The sequence below is a fragment of the Macrobrachium rosenbergii genome, unplaced genomic scaffold (genome assembly GCF_040412425.1).
Source record: "Macrobrachium rosenbergii isolate ZJJX-2024 unplaced genomic scaffold, ASM4041242v1 13902, whole genome shotgun sequence".
In the NCBI taxonomy this organism is placed as follows: Eukaryota; Metazoa; Arthropoda; class Malacostraca; order Decapoda; family Palaemonidae; genus Macrobrachium; species Macrobrachium rosenbergii.
In genome coordinates, this window is record NW_027100722.1 from 893,570 (window position 1) to 912,083 (window position 18,514).

General features: G+C 41.0%; 1 protein-coding gene across 2 annotated transcripts in view; it reads right to left on the minus strand.

Moving 5' to 3' along the window:
* Positions 1-14,024, minus strand: part of LOC136837963 (uncharacterized) — a 39,800-nt gene extending 25,776 nt beyond the window's left edge. For both annotated transcript variants that reach the window (XM_067102832.1, XM_067102833.1), the window contains exons 1-2: positions 13,923-14,024; positions 10,982-11,139 (exon numbers count right to left, since the gene is read on the minus strand). In XM_067102832.1, the coding sequence (XP_066958933.1) occupies positions 10,982-11,139; positions 13,923-13,928 (164 nt within the window). In that variant the 5' untranslated portion in view covers positions 13,929-14,024. The remainder of the gene's footprint in view (positions 1-10,981; positions 11,140-13,922) is intronic.
* Positions 14,025-18,514: the final 4,490 nt, after the last annotated feature.

An 18,514-nucleotide genomic window follows, 5' to 3' on the forward strand; every position in this document is an offset into this window, starting at 1 on the left:
GGTTAGTCTTAGGTATAATCTGGGGTAAGGGGTTGATTAAACACTTCCAATGGAAATAAACGTCCAATTCCCCCAAATCACATAAAGAGCCGCCAGAAAGACTGATTTCGCCACAGAAAGAACGGACAGTGACATTCCAAAGATTTACCTAGCCGTTGTAGGATACATATGAAGCAGACTCCTCAATTAATCAGGTCTATTATATACTTCCATCATTCCTAGTGGCGGCTTCCCTTCACCTGAACCGGAAGCAGCTTTACATGGAATGGGAAATCGACACCGGGCAACTACCAAAGGAGTCGGACAGTTGGTGTGTCCGAGCCATTTTCAAGTTCCCCACAGTGGGAGTTATTATATGTCAGTTACTTAAGACAGTGACTGTCATAAATGGGATCGGGGTTAGAGAAAGTGCTTAAACATCTGTAGGCTGACTTTGTTGTGAATGAGATCTCAGATTCTCATTTGGAGGGAGAGAAGGGCTTTGGTGTAGAAAAAGACTGCATGAAGAAATTCCAAAGTAATTTCTGCTCTCAGCTTGCATGTCATTGCTAAAATAAACTCCATAGTGATCCCCAAATTGTGTGTTGACTTTCGTGACTATCTTGGACTATTCCGAGATGAAGTGCTGAGAAAGATAAGGAACTATTTGGGTCATATGCCAGAGTTGGAGATTTGTTGATAATATTTGGACTATTGATAGGATTAAGTCAAGTATAGGAAGATTGTTTTGGTAAACTTTAGTGGTAAGTAGGAAATAAGTTAGGTTAAGTATTTAAAGATGATAATTGCTAAACTGTGGCAAATGTAAATAAAATTAGGCCACTGTAATATGAAGGTTAACAAATTAGGATAGGTGAAAAGAGTTCGCCACAACCTCCGAGTCTGTTCCCATCATACTGCACCAATTGTGTCAAATAAAAAGCCCCTACAACGTTAGGCCGGGGCTCATTGGATACAGAGACTTACCTGTTGCAAACCTGTCCTTCACCAGCCACCACTGAAGGTCCTCTTTCATTTCGGGGGTGATGTGGAAGACAAACGAGTCTGGAAATGACTTCCTTTGCCAGTTGGCCTTGAGGTAAAACTGCAGCACTCCTGAGTGCAACCTGCCCAATGGAAAAAACTTTTTGATGGAAGAGAGGGTTCCCAGAAGACTCATCCATGTGTTGGCTGAGCAGGAAGGGCGAGATATGAAGTCTTGGACTTTTTTGAGACAATTCTGAATCCTTTGTTGGGACAGAAAAGCCCAAAAACTCAGAGAATCTATCACTATCCCCAAATACAGAATAGACTGAGTCGAGACTAGCTGAGACTGCTTGAAATTTATTAATAGTCCTAGTTCTTGAGCAAGTCGAAGTGTCTTCTGAAGGTCCTCCGTGCACTGAGATCTCGGGGGGGAGCGTAGGAGCCAGTCGTCGAGGTACAGAGAGACGTTTATCCCCATAAGAGGTAATCACTTCACCAGGGGTACGAGAACTCGAGTAAAAACTTGAGGAGACGTGGAGAGGCCAAAGCACACTGCCAGAAACTGTAAGACTGTCCTGGAACACAAACCTCAAATACTTCCTGAAATCCGGGTGAACTGCAACATGGAAGTACACATCCTGCATGTCAATCGTGACCATCCAGTCTCCCTGGTGTGTGGCTGACAAGACCAACTGGCTCATTTCCATTCTGAACTTCGTTGTTTGAGCAAAGAAGTTCAGGGCACCGACATCCAGGACAGGTCTCCATCCTCTCGATGACTTGGCAACCACAAAGAGGCGGTTGTAGAACCCCTCTGAGTCTGCATCCTTAACCACTTCCACGGCTTTCTTCTCGAGTACAGCCGACACTTCCCCAGACAGGGTCAAAAACCTCTCCGAACCTACTGAGTAGGCTGTTAAGCTGATGGGAGAGGTTACCAAGGGAGGTTTCTCCCTGAAAGGGATTGCATAGCCCTCTTTCAAGACCTTTGGTACCCACGGCTCATGTTCCTGTTCTTCCATTCCACCCAAAAATGAAGTCTTGCTCCCACTGGAACACAGACAGATAACTCACTTTCAAGGGGTGATAGGTTTCTTGATGGGTCTGGAAGTCCGCAAGGTGGAGCTAGGGAGGGACTGAAACTGACCTCTCTTACTTCGAAAGGGCTGTTGTGGCAAAGGCGAAGACGTCTTAGCAGCTGTGGCAGTTGAAGTGGCTCGTGCAGGGAGCCTAGTCCTCTTGGTGGACTGTGCAAGAAGGTCCTGTGTCAATTTCTTCTGGAGTTCTGCTGATACTCGTCCCAGAGTCTCTTGCAGGAATAAACTAGTCTCGTCTAAAGGGGGGAAAAGAAAGAAGAACGCTGAGAGGGTGTGACTCACTTCGCTTTAAACGAGCACCACAAGTCTCGTTTCTTCAGAACTCCTGTGGTGAAGATGGTCGCAACTCTTGCGCTCCATCTCTGACTGCTCTATCAGCACAAGCCAGGACTCCCAACTAATCCAAAACTAAGTTTTCTTGAAGAGTAGTGCCGTCTTCTATCTTCCTAGCTAGAGCCCCAACAGTCCAATCCATAAAGCTGAAGACCTCGAAGACTTTAAAATGTCCTTGCAAGATGGTCCAGCTCCAACGCAGTAAAGAATTCTTGCCGAGGAGAAAGCAGAGTGACGATAAGCCTCTACAAGACTGGAGAAGTCCCCTTGAGAGGAGGCAGAGACTCCCAAGGAAGGCGCTTCTCCAGTTGCATACCACAGATACTTCTGCCGAATCAAGCGAGAGGGAGGCATACAGGAAACTGCTTTCTTGACATCCCTTTTATCCAATAACCAGTCATCAATATGGGTAAAGGCTTTCCTTGATGATGAAGACAGAACCATACGAGGTAATCTGGCAGTTCCTCCAGGTTGTCGCATCAAAAAGGCCGATCCCAGAGAAGAAGGGACAGCTGGAGAGAAGAACGAAGGGTAGCAGACCAGGAAATACCTGAGCAGAGCTGAATAATTCGACATAGGCTGTTCCTCTTCTACTGGTTTCTCGCCGGAGGAAACGGGTGACATCGGAGGGTGCATGGGTTCTTAAGCTACAGGAGCTGGTTTCTGAAGAAGGCTCAGAACTCTGTCTAGTTGGAGTTGAATCAGCGCCAACAATGGGTTTTCCACAACAGAAGGAAACTCATCTGAAATATCAGGTACTGGAAGCTCTACTGGTGGGACAGCATGCTTAATAGAAGGGATAAACATCAAAGAAAGTGTCCATAGACACTGGATGCTTGGACACTGGGTGCCCACTCCCTGTCGGAGCGGACACAGAACATTTAGAAACAGTTAAACTCTTAGCGGACACTCGGCGCCCAAATGATGGGCGCTAGGCTCCTGGGTACTCATACCACGGGCGCTCGGAGACTTGACATCCATACACTGGACGTTCATCCGCTGAATCTTCCCATTTAGAACGATCGGACGCTGGGCGCCCACAAACTGGAAGCGCAGACACTAAACGCTCATGCAATGGGTGCTCAGACACAGTGCCCTCATACAATGGGTGCTTGGACATGGGGCGCTCAAACGGCGAGTGCTCGGACACAGAACGATCCTCTACTGGGTACTCATACACTACACTTTCAGACTCTGGGCGCTCGGACACTACGTCAATGAACGGGACTGGCATATACTCTTTTGTAACCAGAGCGCACATTGGACACTAAATGGGCACGATAATCTTTAACAGGCAACTCCCAAAAACTACACGAGATGGGGGCAAATCAACTTCCAACGAAGCGCCCAGCCTTTTCAATGGCCTCGAAACCTTTGCAACATGTCCATTGTGCTTATTGGGCCCAAGAGAACATCCACACGCACACCTTTCCAATAGCAGTCGTCCACAGCCTGGGATTAGTGGACAACAGGCTCGGATGAGGCGACGACTGCTCGTGGGCAAACCCCACCGACCTCCCTTGGACTGCCAGTTTGCTTCCTCCCAGGTGAGCAAGGGCAGTTTAGCAGGGACCTTGGTCTAGGAGCATCGGTGGGATGAACAGCCGCCCCCTCCACTCACACTGCACCAATACTACTAAATTTGCCCATCAGGACTTTAACAGAATTCCCTATCTGGGAAAAAGTACTAACTAACAAATTAAATTTCTCATCCACACGTACTTCTAAGCTGGCAATGGCATTAGGTTCAGAAGAATGACAGCCAGGTAACAGAGTAACACGAAAAGTTAGAGGACTGGAAATAGGAGAAGCCATCACAGGTGTTGAAGGGATAAGCAAAGCAGCGATATCAATTCCTGGAAAAATAACTGAACTAGCGGAAGTCCTAGCTTCGACCATAGCCGTAGCCTTCCTCAGTTGGTCACATTGCAATTTATCTACGTGGGTCTGCAAAGTCTTCTGCTTCCCCTATCCAAGTCCTTACATTCCTCATAATTAAGATCAGGAGAGCAAATCTGCTCCCTACACGAACTACAGACAGCATGTGATTGTCATATTTTCCTTAAGTGAGTCTAGTCTTGCAGCCTTTGCTGCAATACCTAACGTTAGACAAACTACAATCAGACATAAATAGTCTAAAAGTCCAAATCAGGAAAGTCACAATCGAAGAAAGATAATTGAATTTTAGCTATGCTAAATAACAGCTGAGTGCTACCAAAAGCAAAGAGTACTTCACCAAATGAAGATATCCGACCATCCGGTCAAAACGAACGAAGAGCTGCCAATAACCAGTGTTAAGTCATTGGCCGACAGAAACAAATTGAGCTCTTTAACTATGTTGTACCTATCTTTCCATGAAAGTGAGTGGAGCAATCTACCTACACCCAAACAAAAGAATGCTACCGTGATTTTTGAATTTTGAGCTGCCGCGTAAAGTAGAAACTAAAGCTATGTAATTACTTGGTAAGTTACTTATATAAAAATAAACAGCTTAAATGAGTCAGCGACATAATGCCTATTTAAGCTGCCTAAACTCAACGAGTGCACCATAAACTAATAAACCAGGACCATACTAAACTGTCAGAAGCCTCAGTGATCACTGGTTCATTGCAGACGTGTTATGGAATAGAATAGAATATACAATTCAGGCTGAAGGCCAACTGCTGGGACCTTTGAGGTCATTCAGCGCTGAAACGGAAACCGACAGTAAGAGGAATAGAAAGATGTAAAAGGAGAAAAAGCTCGCAGCTGCACAATGAAACAATTGTTAGAGAGGGTGGAAAGTCTGATGGAAGAAAGAGAATGTGAATGAAGGTAGAGTAAAAGGAATGAAAGAGGTTGCAGCTAGGGGACGAAGGGACAGGGCAAAGTACCTCAAGTAATGCCTACAGTGTATCTGCAGGAGCAACTCTGGAACTGTGCGACACATGAACAACCATCAACTGGACAGAACACATCATTTGACAGAATGGACATCATCATCATCATCATCATCCACACAGTCTGCCAATTTAACCAAGATGTAGTGAAGATGAACTGGACAGGTCCAGTTTGGATTTGTAAAGAACCTTCTTAAAAGGAACATGTTGACAAAGACACCTGTTCCAACTGCGTCAACCACTCAAGATGCAGGAATAGGAAAAGGGTTGGTTCTGACCTTGAATGCAGGTTTGGGCAGAGTGGAATCACTATCAAGAACCAAATGGTGATAGATGAACAGGTATGTATAAAGTGAAGTCATTTCTAAGGGTGGTTGTGGAGCCCAGGGGACACGATTTGCTTTGGAGGCTGTCACCTTCTGCTCTTCATCTGCTTGTTGAGATTTGAAAATTGTCCTCTGGGCTCCACACCCACACTTACAAATGACTCTTTAGACACCTGTTCATCTATCATTCCACTGATTCCACTGCCCAAACCTGCATTCCAAGTCAGAACCAACCCTTTTCCTGTTCCTGCATCTGACAAGGCAGACCCTGAACTGTCTGAGCATTGGATTATATTTCATGATTGTCTGTATACTCCCTGTGATGTATCAGTTATAGTTCTCTTGCATATCTGTACTCATCACCTGCATATTCAATGTATTATCACCCCATGACTTCAAGGGAGAGAGAAAATGGTGTAATCACAACAAATTTGCTGAATCAAATATAGTTACATGCCTGAGAAAAGTGGCTACTTGGTCACCAATAGCTATCAAACAATTAATCAAGGTACTGGAATGACCCACTGGCCATGAATGATACCACCGATGAGTCTACCCATGACAAATGTTAACTGCAACGTATTTTGTGGCCCTAAAACTGATGTCAGTTTACATTAACAGGTACCTCTTAATTTGATGATTGTTGTATCCTAAGATATATGTATATTTATTGCTTTGCTTTTTATGATGTCTGAAGGTTTTGCAAGTAATTTTTGCTCATTAGTAAAGCACATGCAACTGCACCCACATTCTGAAGACTCATATGTTCAGCCAATGGCTGAATGCTCCCGTACGACATCAAGCACATGCGCATCGGGAGTCTTGGACGAACCAAGTCATCCCTTGGCAGACTCGGCACAATATTCCATGGCATGTTTCTTACATATTTTTATCACCCCAGCCCTCTAAACATGAAATGCATTCTATTGAGCAAGCCTTGTAAATCTTCTGGTGTTTTACTCATTAAAACATATTCATCTTAACACACTAAGTCTGTCAACTATCTGTTGTTACAGGTGGTGTTCGAGTTACGATAATTCGTTTTACGATCATTCACTTTTACAATGGGGTTAGCAATTAATATCGATACAAAAACATTTTGAAATTACATATTTTTAAATTTCGTGGGCAACTAGCGCAGGCAACAGTGTACAATCAGGCAGCGTACGGTGTACAATATGTTGGGCTGAGAGGCTGGAATATGTACATTAATTCAATGAGCAGGCTCTTCGTTGGGTGAGTCGGTAGAGCCGCGGACTGGCACTCGATGGGCCGGAGTTCGATTCCCCGGCCGGTTGATGAAGAGTTAGAGGAATTTATTTCTGGTGATAGAAATTCATTTCTCACTATAATGTGGTTCGGATTCCACAATAAGCTGTAGGTCCCGACTTAGCCACGTAAAATAAGTCTAATCCTTCGGGCCAGCCCTCTCTAGGAGAGCTGCTAATCAGCTCAGTGGTCTGGTAAAACTAAGGTATACTTTAATTCAATGAGCCGACCTCACTTGCTCTCGCTGTGTAGAAAGTTAAAATAGGTCAGTGTTCGTTTGCGATTTTTGTGCGTTTGTAAGTAAACTCTAAAACTTCAATTTGTGTCAGTACAGGTAGTGCTCGAGTTACAAGAATTCGATTTTGCGATGGGGTAAGCAATTAATACCTATAAGACAATATTTAAAAAATATTTTTAAATTTCATGTGAGCGCAGGCAGCAGCAGCGTACAATCAGGCAGCAAGAGAGACCAACTTACAATAGACCACCTTCTTTTCCTCCACCTCTTTATTCCATCTTCTAGTTAAAAAAGTAAAAGCGAATGATACACTGTTAGTAACGTTATACTCTTGTGTAAATGCGTACAGCCATAAACAACCGAACGAGACACTGTTGTTTTGCTAATAACCAAATCGGATAGCAACTGTTTTGCTTGTATTTCAACCATCATATGGTCAAACAATTACTGTAGTTATGTTACAAATGACTTTAAGTACAATAAGACTGATATATTTTTACATTATACCCTTATTCGTTTTGGAGAAAAGATCGGCAAGGAAATATACTGCTAAATTTAAGCTGCAAGTTGTAGCTGAAGCTGAGAAAACAATGTTCAAGCTGCTAATGACTATAAATTATCGTGCATTGGCAACGTGGATGAAACTCGACCGTAAATAAAATTGGAGAGAAAGTATTTTAATCAAGACTACTGTGCATGAAAGAACACACATTACTGCTGTTTTCACACCGATAAAAGAAAAATACGTAAACCTCATAGTATGATGATGAAATCAAGAGAAAATAGCAAACGGAATCTTATTTTTTTTACACAAAACAAATGTGCCCCCAAACGGGCAGCCGCCAACATCATCCATTAACAAAAAAAAAAAATAGCTAAATTAATTTCACAAGACGTATTTAAGTTATATTTCGACTTAAAAGCACTTCATATAACGAAAATTATCCTTGTCCCATATAAATAAAGTATCTAGAGGATTCATTTACGCTTACTAGAAGCAAGAAAAGCACTCTGAACTGAGATAAATGTAGCGAAATAAACCAAACCACTGATCGGTATGATCGCAATTTCTAACACAAAAGCAATATGAGAGTATATACAATATTATTGGAGGCAGTGTAGTAAAGCATAACTTTTTAAAAGATCCATGGAAAAGATGCACATTCGTTATGTTGACGTTTGTATAATAAAATGTCAATATGTGAATATAGAGTACAGTATAAGGTATGCTAGGCTACCATATATTTATACAATATACCATAATATAGGCTAAGCCTTGTTTGTTACTCAATTTCTCTCTACACTGAATTATCATAAGTCAATCCGAATTGAACCTGCAGAATTAGCTGACACTAATAATTACTATACCGTGTATGTATACAGTATACTTGTGCAGTGTAGGCTAGGATACCATACATGTATACAAGGTACTGATTACCCTAGTGTAGGTTAGACGATATTTGAGATGTGATTTTTTCAACAAACGGTGGGTTTTTGGGAACCTAACCCCATTGTAAGTAGAGCTATACCTGAAAGCCAATCTAAACCTTCACACTTTCATATCCTGCCAAATTTTTCATTAAAAAAAAAAAATCAATGAGAAGGAAAGAGAGCAAAGGTGCAATTACATTACCTTCTAGCACCCCACCATTCCCTACACACTCCCTTGACAGGATCCCCTCAACATTCTCTCTGCATCTGCTTTGTTCAAAAAGAGTTTCAGCTGGCTTTACATATTTAATGGAAGGGCCACAAGGTATATAATCTGGCTTTAGACACTTACAAGGCAGAATTTTCACTTTTCACTCGATATTTAATTGGAGAAATAACAAAAAAAAAAAAACAAACCTTTAAGAAACCTTTCAAAAGACTGAAGCTTCATTAATAAAATGAGCTCTAGGAAACTGCCATATGAACTAAAACAAGCATGTGAAGTCTTTGTAAAATAGGCGTTGAAGGCAATTTTCATTCCAATATGGCACCTTCACAAATGCTGAGACAAAACTGAGAGGCGACTGGACACTTCCTTCCCAGCGCTCATTTAACGGTGTACTGACACTAATTGTGCATATATGTAATGTTTACAGATATTACTCAAGATTTTAGTTGTAATCAGCACGATAAAACAACATTTTGTTGCAGTGAAAGTATGAGACATGGAATTCCCGTCTGTCATGTGGTTGAGCTGAAATGCATTTTTACCTTTAATCCGTGGTTTTGTCCTTACTGACATCACAACTGAAGCTCCACAGTGCTCATTTGATTGTAATTATGCACATTTCGTTCTTCATTCACTCACAATACCACTTAAAATACGTGAGAATGTTTATTTACAGTACTTTACTCCATCAAAGAGGTGAAACTGTGACGGAACAATTGTCCACCCTTCTTGTACATCTGGCTGCCACAAACATCCGAGAGTGGACAATGCATCAGTGAACTGTTTGCAATAGAAATGTAGTATTTTGTTGTTAGGACTTTTCATTTATTCAAGTTCATATTACTATGTATACAGTAAAGCCCCATATTCGCGTTCTCATGATTTGCGGACTCACGCATTCGTGGGTTTCTCTGTGGAACATATCTAGCCATTATTCGCGGAAAATTCGCCCACTCGCAGTATTTTTCACAGAGAAATATTCACTAATTACTGTATTTTCATATAATTTTCATGAATAAATGCACTTTTTGTGATAAAACTATTAAAATACTCAGGTATATGCATTTTTACAGGGCTTCTCTGGTGTTTAAACTATCAAAATTGGCAGTTCTAAGTGTTTTTTGAGGGGTTTCAAGTATTCGCGGATTTTAGGTATTTGCGGGGGGTTGTGGGACGCATCCCCTGCGAATACGGGGGGTTCACTGTACTTCTGAGACATGCAATGTGTACATATGAGAGTTACCTCTTTGGCCTAAATGCAAGAAAGTTGAGTATGACAATTTATCTAGAACTGGTACGAGAGTCAAGATGCCATGACATCAAAATACAGGACTGAAATAAAGGTTTTTAATCCAAAATTATTACTTAAAACACCATTATATTTGACAAAACTTACACTGTGTATGTGATATATAATTATATTACACTGCATGTAATATATATTAATATAAATAAAAAAATAGGAAAACGCAAAAAATAGCTACATCGTAACATTCACAGCAAAAGCAGTGAAATTTCTCAGGAATCTGGTTTGCTCCAGCAACAAATATTTTCAAATGAATTATAATGAACACCTAATACATTTACTCAATTTATAACCTTATTCTGGTGTTTAGCCACCTAGTTATTTAAATATTACCTAGCGCTCTGACGTTCCAAAATTCCCTTGAGTTCCCTGTCCAAGCCCAAAACCGCACCAGCATTTACCACTGATATCAAGGAAACAGTGTCAGTGTCTGTGGGTACAAATATTTTGCAGATTTAACAACAGGAAATGGGCAGCTTGTTTACACAAGTGACTCAGCAAATATCGAGATGGCATCACTCGTCCACTTTTAAAATGTTTTCGGTAAAAGTTTCGAGTGTCATGGCCGGTAAGTTAGCACGTGCACGGCTAAATCTTAAGGAACCTCTGTTTAATCGGAAATATGTCATTATTTCCTAATTTAGAGAAAACTTTTACTTTGATAGGAATGTAGAGGTCTCAGCGTGTTGTGTGGAGGGGCACGAGTCTCACTGATGCTGATTGTGGTGCGTTCAAATGCATTTTCTGGAAATGTCCAAACAGCGGACGAATGTCAGTGTCTCACGCTAAGAGTGTTTACCCTAGTGATGGAAGACTTTCCATAATCTATCTGCACTGCCTCATTCACACATGCATAAACAAAACTACTATAGTTCAAAATCAACTTTGAAACTGCATTGTATCTTACCAGGATTGATGTTCCTCTATTCCAACAGTCCTGAGAACCACAAGAAGAGATAACACGGCGTACACCAAAGCTCCTCTCTCACCTGTTGTGTGGCAGGTGGCAGTAACGCGCAAGATCAACACCTGTCTCTGTCTCGTCAAGGGCAATGCACCAACCACCTGAAAAAGGAGTAATATGCCAATATTTAACTGAATGTATGATAGAGGCTAATCTAACAGTTGTTAGTATCAGTTAAATTACAGTAGTAAATATTACAGGTGTTTAAATGTTTCACCTCAAACATATAAAATGCCACCGTTTCGTTTAACCTACCTGGCCCATACCTGACCTAACATACGAGGCAACTTAGTCTTTCACAACTTTTTCCTTCTAAAGCCTTTGGAATGTGTCTTTCTGATTATAGGTCTGCATAAATATTTCATGAGCTGGACACCAAATTTCCATTGTATAAGGACCACCCTCCTGCTAAGGAAGGAGTTCATGTCCCAAATCACGTTAGGTTACATTTTTCTTCTTTTTTTACTTTCCTGTGGTTAGTCTTAGGTATAATCTGGGGGTAAGGGGTTGATTAAACACTTCCAACGGAAATAAACGTCCAATTCCCCCAAATCACATAAAAAGCCGCCAGAAAGACTGATTTCGCCACAGAAAGAACGGACAGTGACATTCCAAAGATTTACCTAGCCATTGTAGGCTACATATGAAGCAGACTCCTCAATTAATCAGCTCTATTATATACTTCCATCATTCCTAGTGGTGGCTTCCCTTCACCTGAACCGGAAGCAGCTTTACATGGAATGGGAAATCGACACTGGGCAACTACCAAAGGAGTCGAACAGTTGGTGTGTCCGAGCCATTTTCAAGTTCCCCACAGTGGGAGTTATTATATGTCAGTTACTGAAGACAGTGACTGTCCTAAATGGGATCAGGGTTAGAGAAAGTGCTTCAACATCTGTAGGCCGACTTTGTTGTGAATGAGATCTCAGATTCTCATTTGGAGGGAGAGAAGGCCTTTGGTGTAGAAAAAGACTGCATGAAGAAATTCCAAAGTAATTTCTGCCCTCAGCTTGCATGTCATTGCTAAAATAAACTCCATAGTGATCCCCAAATTGTGTGTTGACTTTCGTGATTATCTTGGATTATTCTGAGATGAAGTGCTGAGAAAGATTAGGAACTTGAAGGGGATATACGCCAGAGTTGGGTTATCTGTTGATAATAGTTGGACTACTGATAGTATTAAGTTAGGCTAAGTTAAATATAGGAAGATTGTTTTGGTAAACTTTAGTGTTAAGTAGGAAATAAGTTAGATTAAGTACTGAAAGACGATAATTGGTAAACTGTGGCAAATGCAAATAAAATTAAGATAAGGTTCTGTTTGAAGGTGTTCTGGCCACTGTAATATTAAGGAACATAACGAGGATAGGTGAAAAGAGTTTTCTTTAACCTCTGAAATCATTCTGCACCACAGAAAGAAAGCCCTACGCTGTTAAATGTTTTCAGGCAAACTTTATTCAATTCAAAATGGCCACTGTAATGTTAGGACCTGTTAGTTAATATATAATAAAACTTATACATGATTACACTCAAAACGTTAAAATAAGGTGCAAAGATTAAGAATCATAACTCTGATAGGCCTAACCCTTTCGATCAAACAAAAGACAAAATGAGCAAATTTCAGGCCATTTATTACAAACCAAAGCCATGAAATAACACCAAATACGAAGAAATAAGGCCAGAACTACATAGTAGCTCCGCGGTGGTGACTGCCTTCTAACTTAACTTTTACTACAGTTTTTTGGTTGCTAATTATGAATTTACCTTTAATTTCTAGCGCTCGAGTGTAATTAACCTGTAATTAACCCCTGAAGTCCATCCAACAAGGGGTTTCCATATGCGATCTTCACAAGACAGAGCACGGGTATATATATACGTCTGTTTCGAACGGTTCATATTCTGTCTGGCAAGTGTTATAAGTTGTTAACGTATGGGTACCCAACCCACTGCCCCGGGCCAGTACTAACCACGGCGAAGGGACATTCCATTTGGCCGACAGCAAACAGATGCTTAGGGCCAGTACCAGAACCCCTAAAAGTGTAGAAAAAACCAGTTGAATAGGTAAAAACTAGTACAGAGCTAATATATAGAAAATTACCGAAATAAGCCCAAATGAGCCTACATCAATTGACGGGAGGAGGAGGAGGAGGAGGAGGAGGAGGAGGAGGAGGAGGAGGCTAGGATCAATTGACAGGAGGAGGAGGAGGAGGCTAGGAGGAGGAGGAGGAGGAGGAGGAGGAGGACATCAATTGACAGGAGGAGGAGGAGGAGGAGGAGGAGGAGGAGGAGGAGGAGGAGGAGGAGGAGGAGGAGGAGGAGGAGGCTACATCAATTGACAGGAGGAGGAGGAGGAGGAGGAGGAGGAGGAGGAGGAGGAGGAGGAGGAGGAGGAGGCTACATCAATTGACAGGAGGAGGAGGAGGAGGAGGAGGAGGAGGCTACATCAATTGACAGGAGGAGGAGGAGGAGGAGGAGGAGGCTACATCAATTGACAGGAGGAGGAGGAGGAGGAGGAGGATCAATTGACGGGAGGAGGAGGAGGAGGAGGAGGAGGACACCCACCACCTGACCCCAGGGAAGGCTACAAAGGACAGCAGGAAGCCTACTTCACTCCCACCGAAAGGAGGCCTAAGAGTTATCAGACAGTTTAATTCCACAATGTGTCAACGCCATTTTCATCCACTTAGTAATATAATAATAAAGGTCTGTTGTCATTATTCCAGGAAAACGTGAGGGCGAGGGTGGCCAGCCGCCCTCCCAAGTGGCCAGGCTGAGCATCCCTGGACAGCCTTCATATTTCCTCGTCTTATATCTCTCTTTGTAGACGTCCGTTTCGTTAAGTGTCTATTCAAATATCAAATTACGAACGCTCCCTATTATTACTTACTGGCATATGGCGGTTCCTCTTCGTTAACGAAGAAAAATGATAAAAATTCAAAAGGCATCGTCGGTCACGGGATTCACAAGGTAAACACACTGAAGGTCGAGTCGTTCCAATAACAAAAATCTCGTTGCCAAAACAAATACGATTTTCCAGATTTCTTTTCAGAAAGTCTCATTAAAATTTCGTGTTTGAGAAATAAACCTCTTTTTAATCATTTCAATATGCTTATATGTTACGCCGATTCCAGTTAAGGTTGAAAAGAACAAGTCTCGGGAATGGAGAAGAAGAAGAAGTCTGTGTTAGTAAACGATCTTTCGAGAATGGCGACGTTCATAAGCTAGACGAAGGTCCCAGGATTCTTTTGCCATTTCATACGTCACTTTGATTTCACGTTGTAATACAACGTATCCAATTTATGGCATAATCTTTTAAGGTAGAAATTTATCATTTATTTCAATTTCCTGATAAAGGTAATGAAAGTTTATTTTAGCAACTGTTTTGTGTTGGCTATAAAATAGTTAAGAACGAAGCCAATGCGTACTGCGTACATCTGGTGATCATTCTCACGGATTCCTAAAGTCTTATAAAAATAGACTTGAGCTCATTCAACAATTCTTCAACAATATAACTGGCGATAATAATTACTGCTCTGTATAATAACTTAATGAAATATAAAAGGCTTATGTAGTTTTTAATATATAACTAAAAAAACACAACTTTAGTGACGTCACTAACACCAATCCTGTAAAAGAATAAGGAGGTTTTTTATTCCTCTCGCCCCGTGGATGCACATTTTAACAAGGGGTGAAGTTGCAAGCCAGTATTCTTCTGACCTCTCGGAGGAGAACCCTTGCACGATATGAACATCCTTGAAAGCGCTTTGTGTTTCTCACTAGGGATGAGGATGCAGGTCCCTACACATTTAATTCTCCACAAGGTATGAGGTGGTCAAACCCACCTGGTAACCATGCAAGAATTTCTGCAGGGATGAGGCCGCAATCCCTATTGGCTGAGAGAGAGAGAGAGAGAGAGAGAGAGAGAGAGAGAGAGAGAGAGAGAGAGAATGGCATGTCTCTCAATCAGTAATAAAGAGGTAACTTGAACTCAGGATGGGAATAGCCGTAATGGACCTTATGTCCTCATGATCTAGGCAGGGGTTCTCAACCTTTTCAATCTGACATACCCCTTGAAGTCTTTCAGTATTGGTCACGTGCCCCTCACCCACAATGCAGCATCAGGAAGGGTGAAAAGAAGAGCATGGTTTTTGGACTTAGTTTATTAAGTTTAGATTGTGTTATATATTATGTTGTCAAAAATTGCCATTTATTCCCCTTGAATAAAATTTCCTAGTTTTCTTGAATAGGCTTTATTTTGATGTATTTCCCAGTTTCTATGAAAAATACGTTGATGTGATTGTTTTGCTCACAGAAGAAGTTTTTATTATATTAACTATAGCAATGAGTATGTCTAAATTAGTACATTGATATTTAAAGTAGTAAAACACATTTTTCGCAAATTTTATCCATCTCTATAAAATTAGATGACGTCTGATTGCAGTGTTGTCAAACTTCTTCCTGTGGAGAATGTATATGTTATTTTCTTGTTGTAAGGGCACATGCCAGTAGTTTAAGCTTGCCTTCTGGACGAAACCCCTTTTTTTTTGTATGTTGGGTTACGATTAAACTACTTAATGTTTGTGTTTTAGTTGATGGTTTGTTACGTAACCCTGTAGTTTTGTAGAAGTGACAACTGTGCTATCCAATGTACTCCTCCCGAGTTTTCTTCCAGGGTGAGAACATGAAGCTCTGCCTGTTTCGCAGCAAACTCCAGAAAGGCAAGTTGTAGAAGAAATTCTCGTAAAATCCAGCCCCATCACCTCGTGAACTGTCGTCGCCATTGCAGTAATTTCTTCATAAGAATATTCTGAAATCCCCCTTTTTTTTTGGGCCATTTATGTTTTCCTCTATCGAAGTAACGTAACGTTTTGTCAATTTTTGCAGTAATATGTTAATGTTTTCTTGCTTCTTAATGTAACTTGGATGATTGTTGTGTCCTTTAAATATTAATTATATGTGTTAAACTTTTTAAATGCGTATTTGTGAACCCGTGTGGCATCACCCAAAAAGAATTGGTGCAGGAAATATAGTTGATTGTTTCTCAACTGCACATTGTTGGAAAGAATGTAATGTTTCCTGACTTCATGGTACATTTAAGTAAGTTAGTAAACTCCTCAGCACTGTAACTTGGTCTCATTCAAAGCTAGGGCAGGAGGGCTTAAGGTTGAATGAAATCGTACCGAATGTGGGCCTAAAACTTTAAAGTTTCACCACAAGTGGAAAAACTAATGATACACCAGCAGACCTAACATACTCAAGCAATAATTATTATTATTATTATTACTTTCAATGTTAAGCCTCTGAACACTGGGCTGCGGCTTTGAGGGACACCCACACCTTCTTTCATTTCTCATAAGATCATATTCAAAGGCTTCTTCTTCTGTCCACCCCATCTCATCTCATCTCATCCCACCTCACCTTACCTCACTTCAGCTCACCTCACTTCATCTCACCCCACCTCACCTCACCCCACCCCACTTCACTTCACCTCATCTCAACCCACCTCACATCACTTCTCTCCACCTCACCTCACTTCACTCACCTCACCCCACCTCCCCTCACTTTGCCTCACCTCACCTCACCCACTTCTCTCCACCTCACCTCACCTTATCTCACTTCACCTTCCCTCACTTTGCCTCACCTCACCAACTTCTCTCCACCTCACCTCACCTTATCTCACCTCACCCTACTTCACTCACCTTACCCCACTTCACTCCACCTCACTTCACCCTTACCACACTTTACCTCACCTCACTTCACCCCCTTACCTCACAACCTCTAGTACACCATTCTCTCTCTCTCTCTTCATATATATATATATATATATATATATATATATATATATATATATATATATATATATATATATATATATATATATATATATATATATATATATATATATATATATATATATATATATATATATATATATATATATATATATATATATATATATAGGCCTAGCTCATGCTAAATCCGATGACTTGCACATTACTTCAAAATATTTAAAGCAATAATTCGTCTTACAGCATGTTATACAGTATAACTTATTACACCAATTGTGTCTATAGTAGTTTTCAATGTTACTTAATATCTTGAGTTGGGAATATTATCTTGGGGGGATTATTCATCCAGTGCAATCAAAGGTGCAGATCTTTGGCTTCAAGGTGATGAAAAAAACTCATGGAACAATGAAAATTGACCAAAACTTGGCTTACCTCTGAAAGGAGATGATACACACCTAAGTAGTGCCTCTAATTAATTCAGTGTGACTCAACGCGAAACACTGTCAGGTCACCAAAAGCCATCTCAAATAAAGTGGCCAACAGAACACAGAAACTGCATCCTCTATTGAGAGCAACACGTCCAAGAGCACCCATGCCATGAAGGGCATCTGTAGGACTTCTTTCTTACAACAGATTCGGGTGTTTTGTTTACATCCGGGAACTGACAGTCGGCTTTCAAACTGAAGTCACCCTCTTCTCTCTCCTACAAGCAAAGTTCATAGATTGTCCATAGAGAGAATAATTCATAAACGCTGAAATGATTACTGTTATCATTTTTAATTGGAAGTCATTGCTAAAGGGGACTGAGTTTGACAAATGAACACCAATCACGTGGGTATTTACTGGCTGGTTAGTTTGTGCCGTATGCTTTTATCTATTACTGGTAAGGGTAATCACCCATTTTTGCTTCCCCAACTCATACCCTTAACAGTTTTCAGGAACAAAGTGACCAAGTGGGGTGTGGGGTTTTTGAAAAAGAAAAGTAAGTACAAAGCAGAAATGGATCAGTTATAGTGTGCTTCACATGCCCATATAAAATTAAGCATCAATGTTGACCTCACCCAAGAAGTGTCAAGGATAATCCAACCTAACCTGACCTGACCTGGGGCACAGTGTCCCACCTGACCAGACTAAGGCTTTGCCTCTAGATCACCATACCCATCTTCAATTTATTACCTACCTCACGTAGTGGGGCATGGTTTTATGCCCTTAGAAAGTTTCAACAGTTATAAATGACGTTGCTGTCCTCAATAAGACTCGTCATGCCCAAGTCGACGCTTTCTGTGAAGTCCCATCTTCGCTGTCAAGGGCATTGAAGGAAAGTATTTAGGAATATTATGATTTTGAAACATAAAGCTGCTTCCTTTTTTATATTTGAGGCTTCTAGAAGGTAAACCATGAAGGTAATGAAAACAGTATGCGCTAATTTAAACAATTTTTAAGATCCCGTGCTCAAGTTTAACGGCAATGAATGATAAACCCACATTTATATGAGAAATGCTTTACCTTTCACATAGTTTATTACTGAAGTCTCAGCAGGGTTTTCAAGGACAGTGGCAAGGTTTCAGTTTATTCACTGACTAGCTACTACATTTGAAAGCCCATATCACGGGGCTACAGCAGTTACAAAGTACAAATGACTTACATGTCTACAACAGAAATTATACTGCCTTTGGTTCAAATTTTGTAG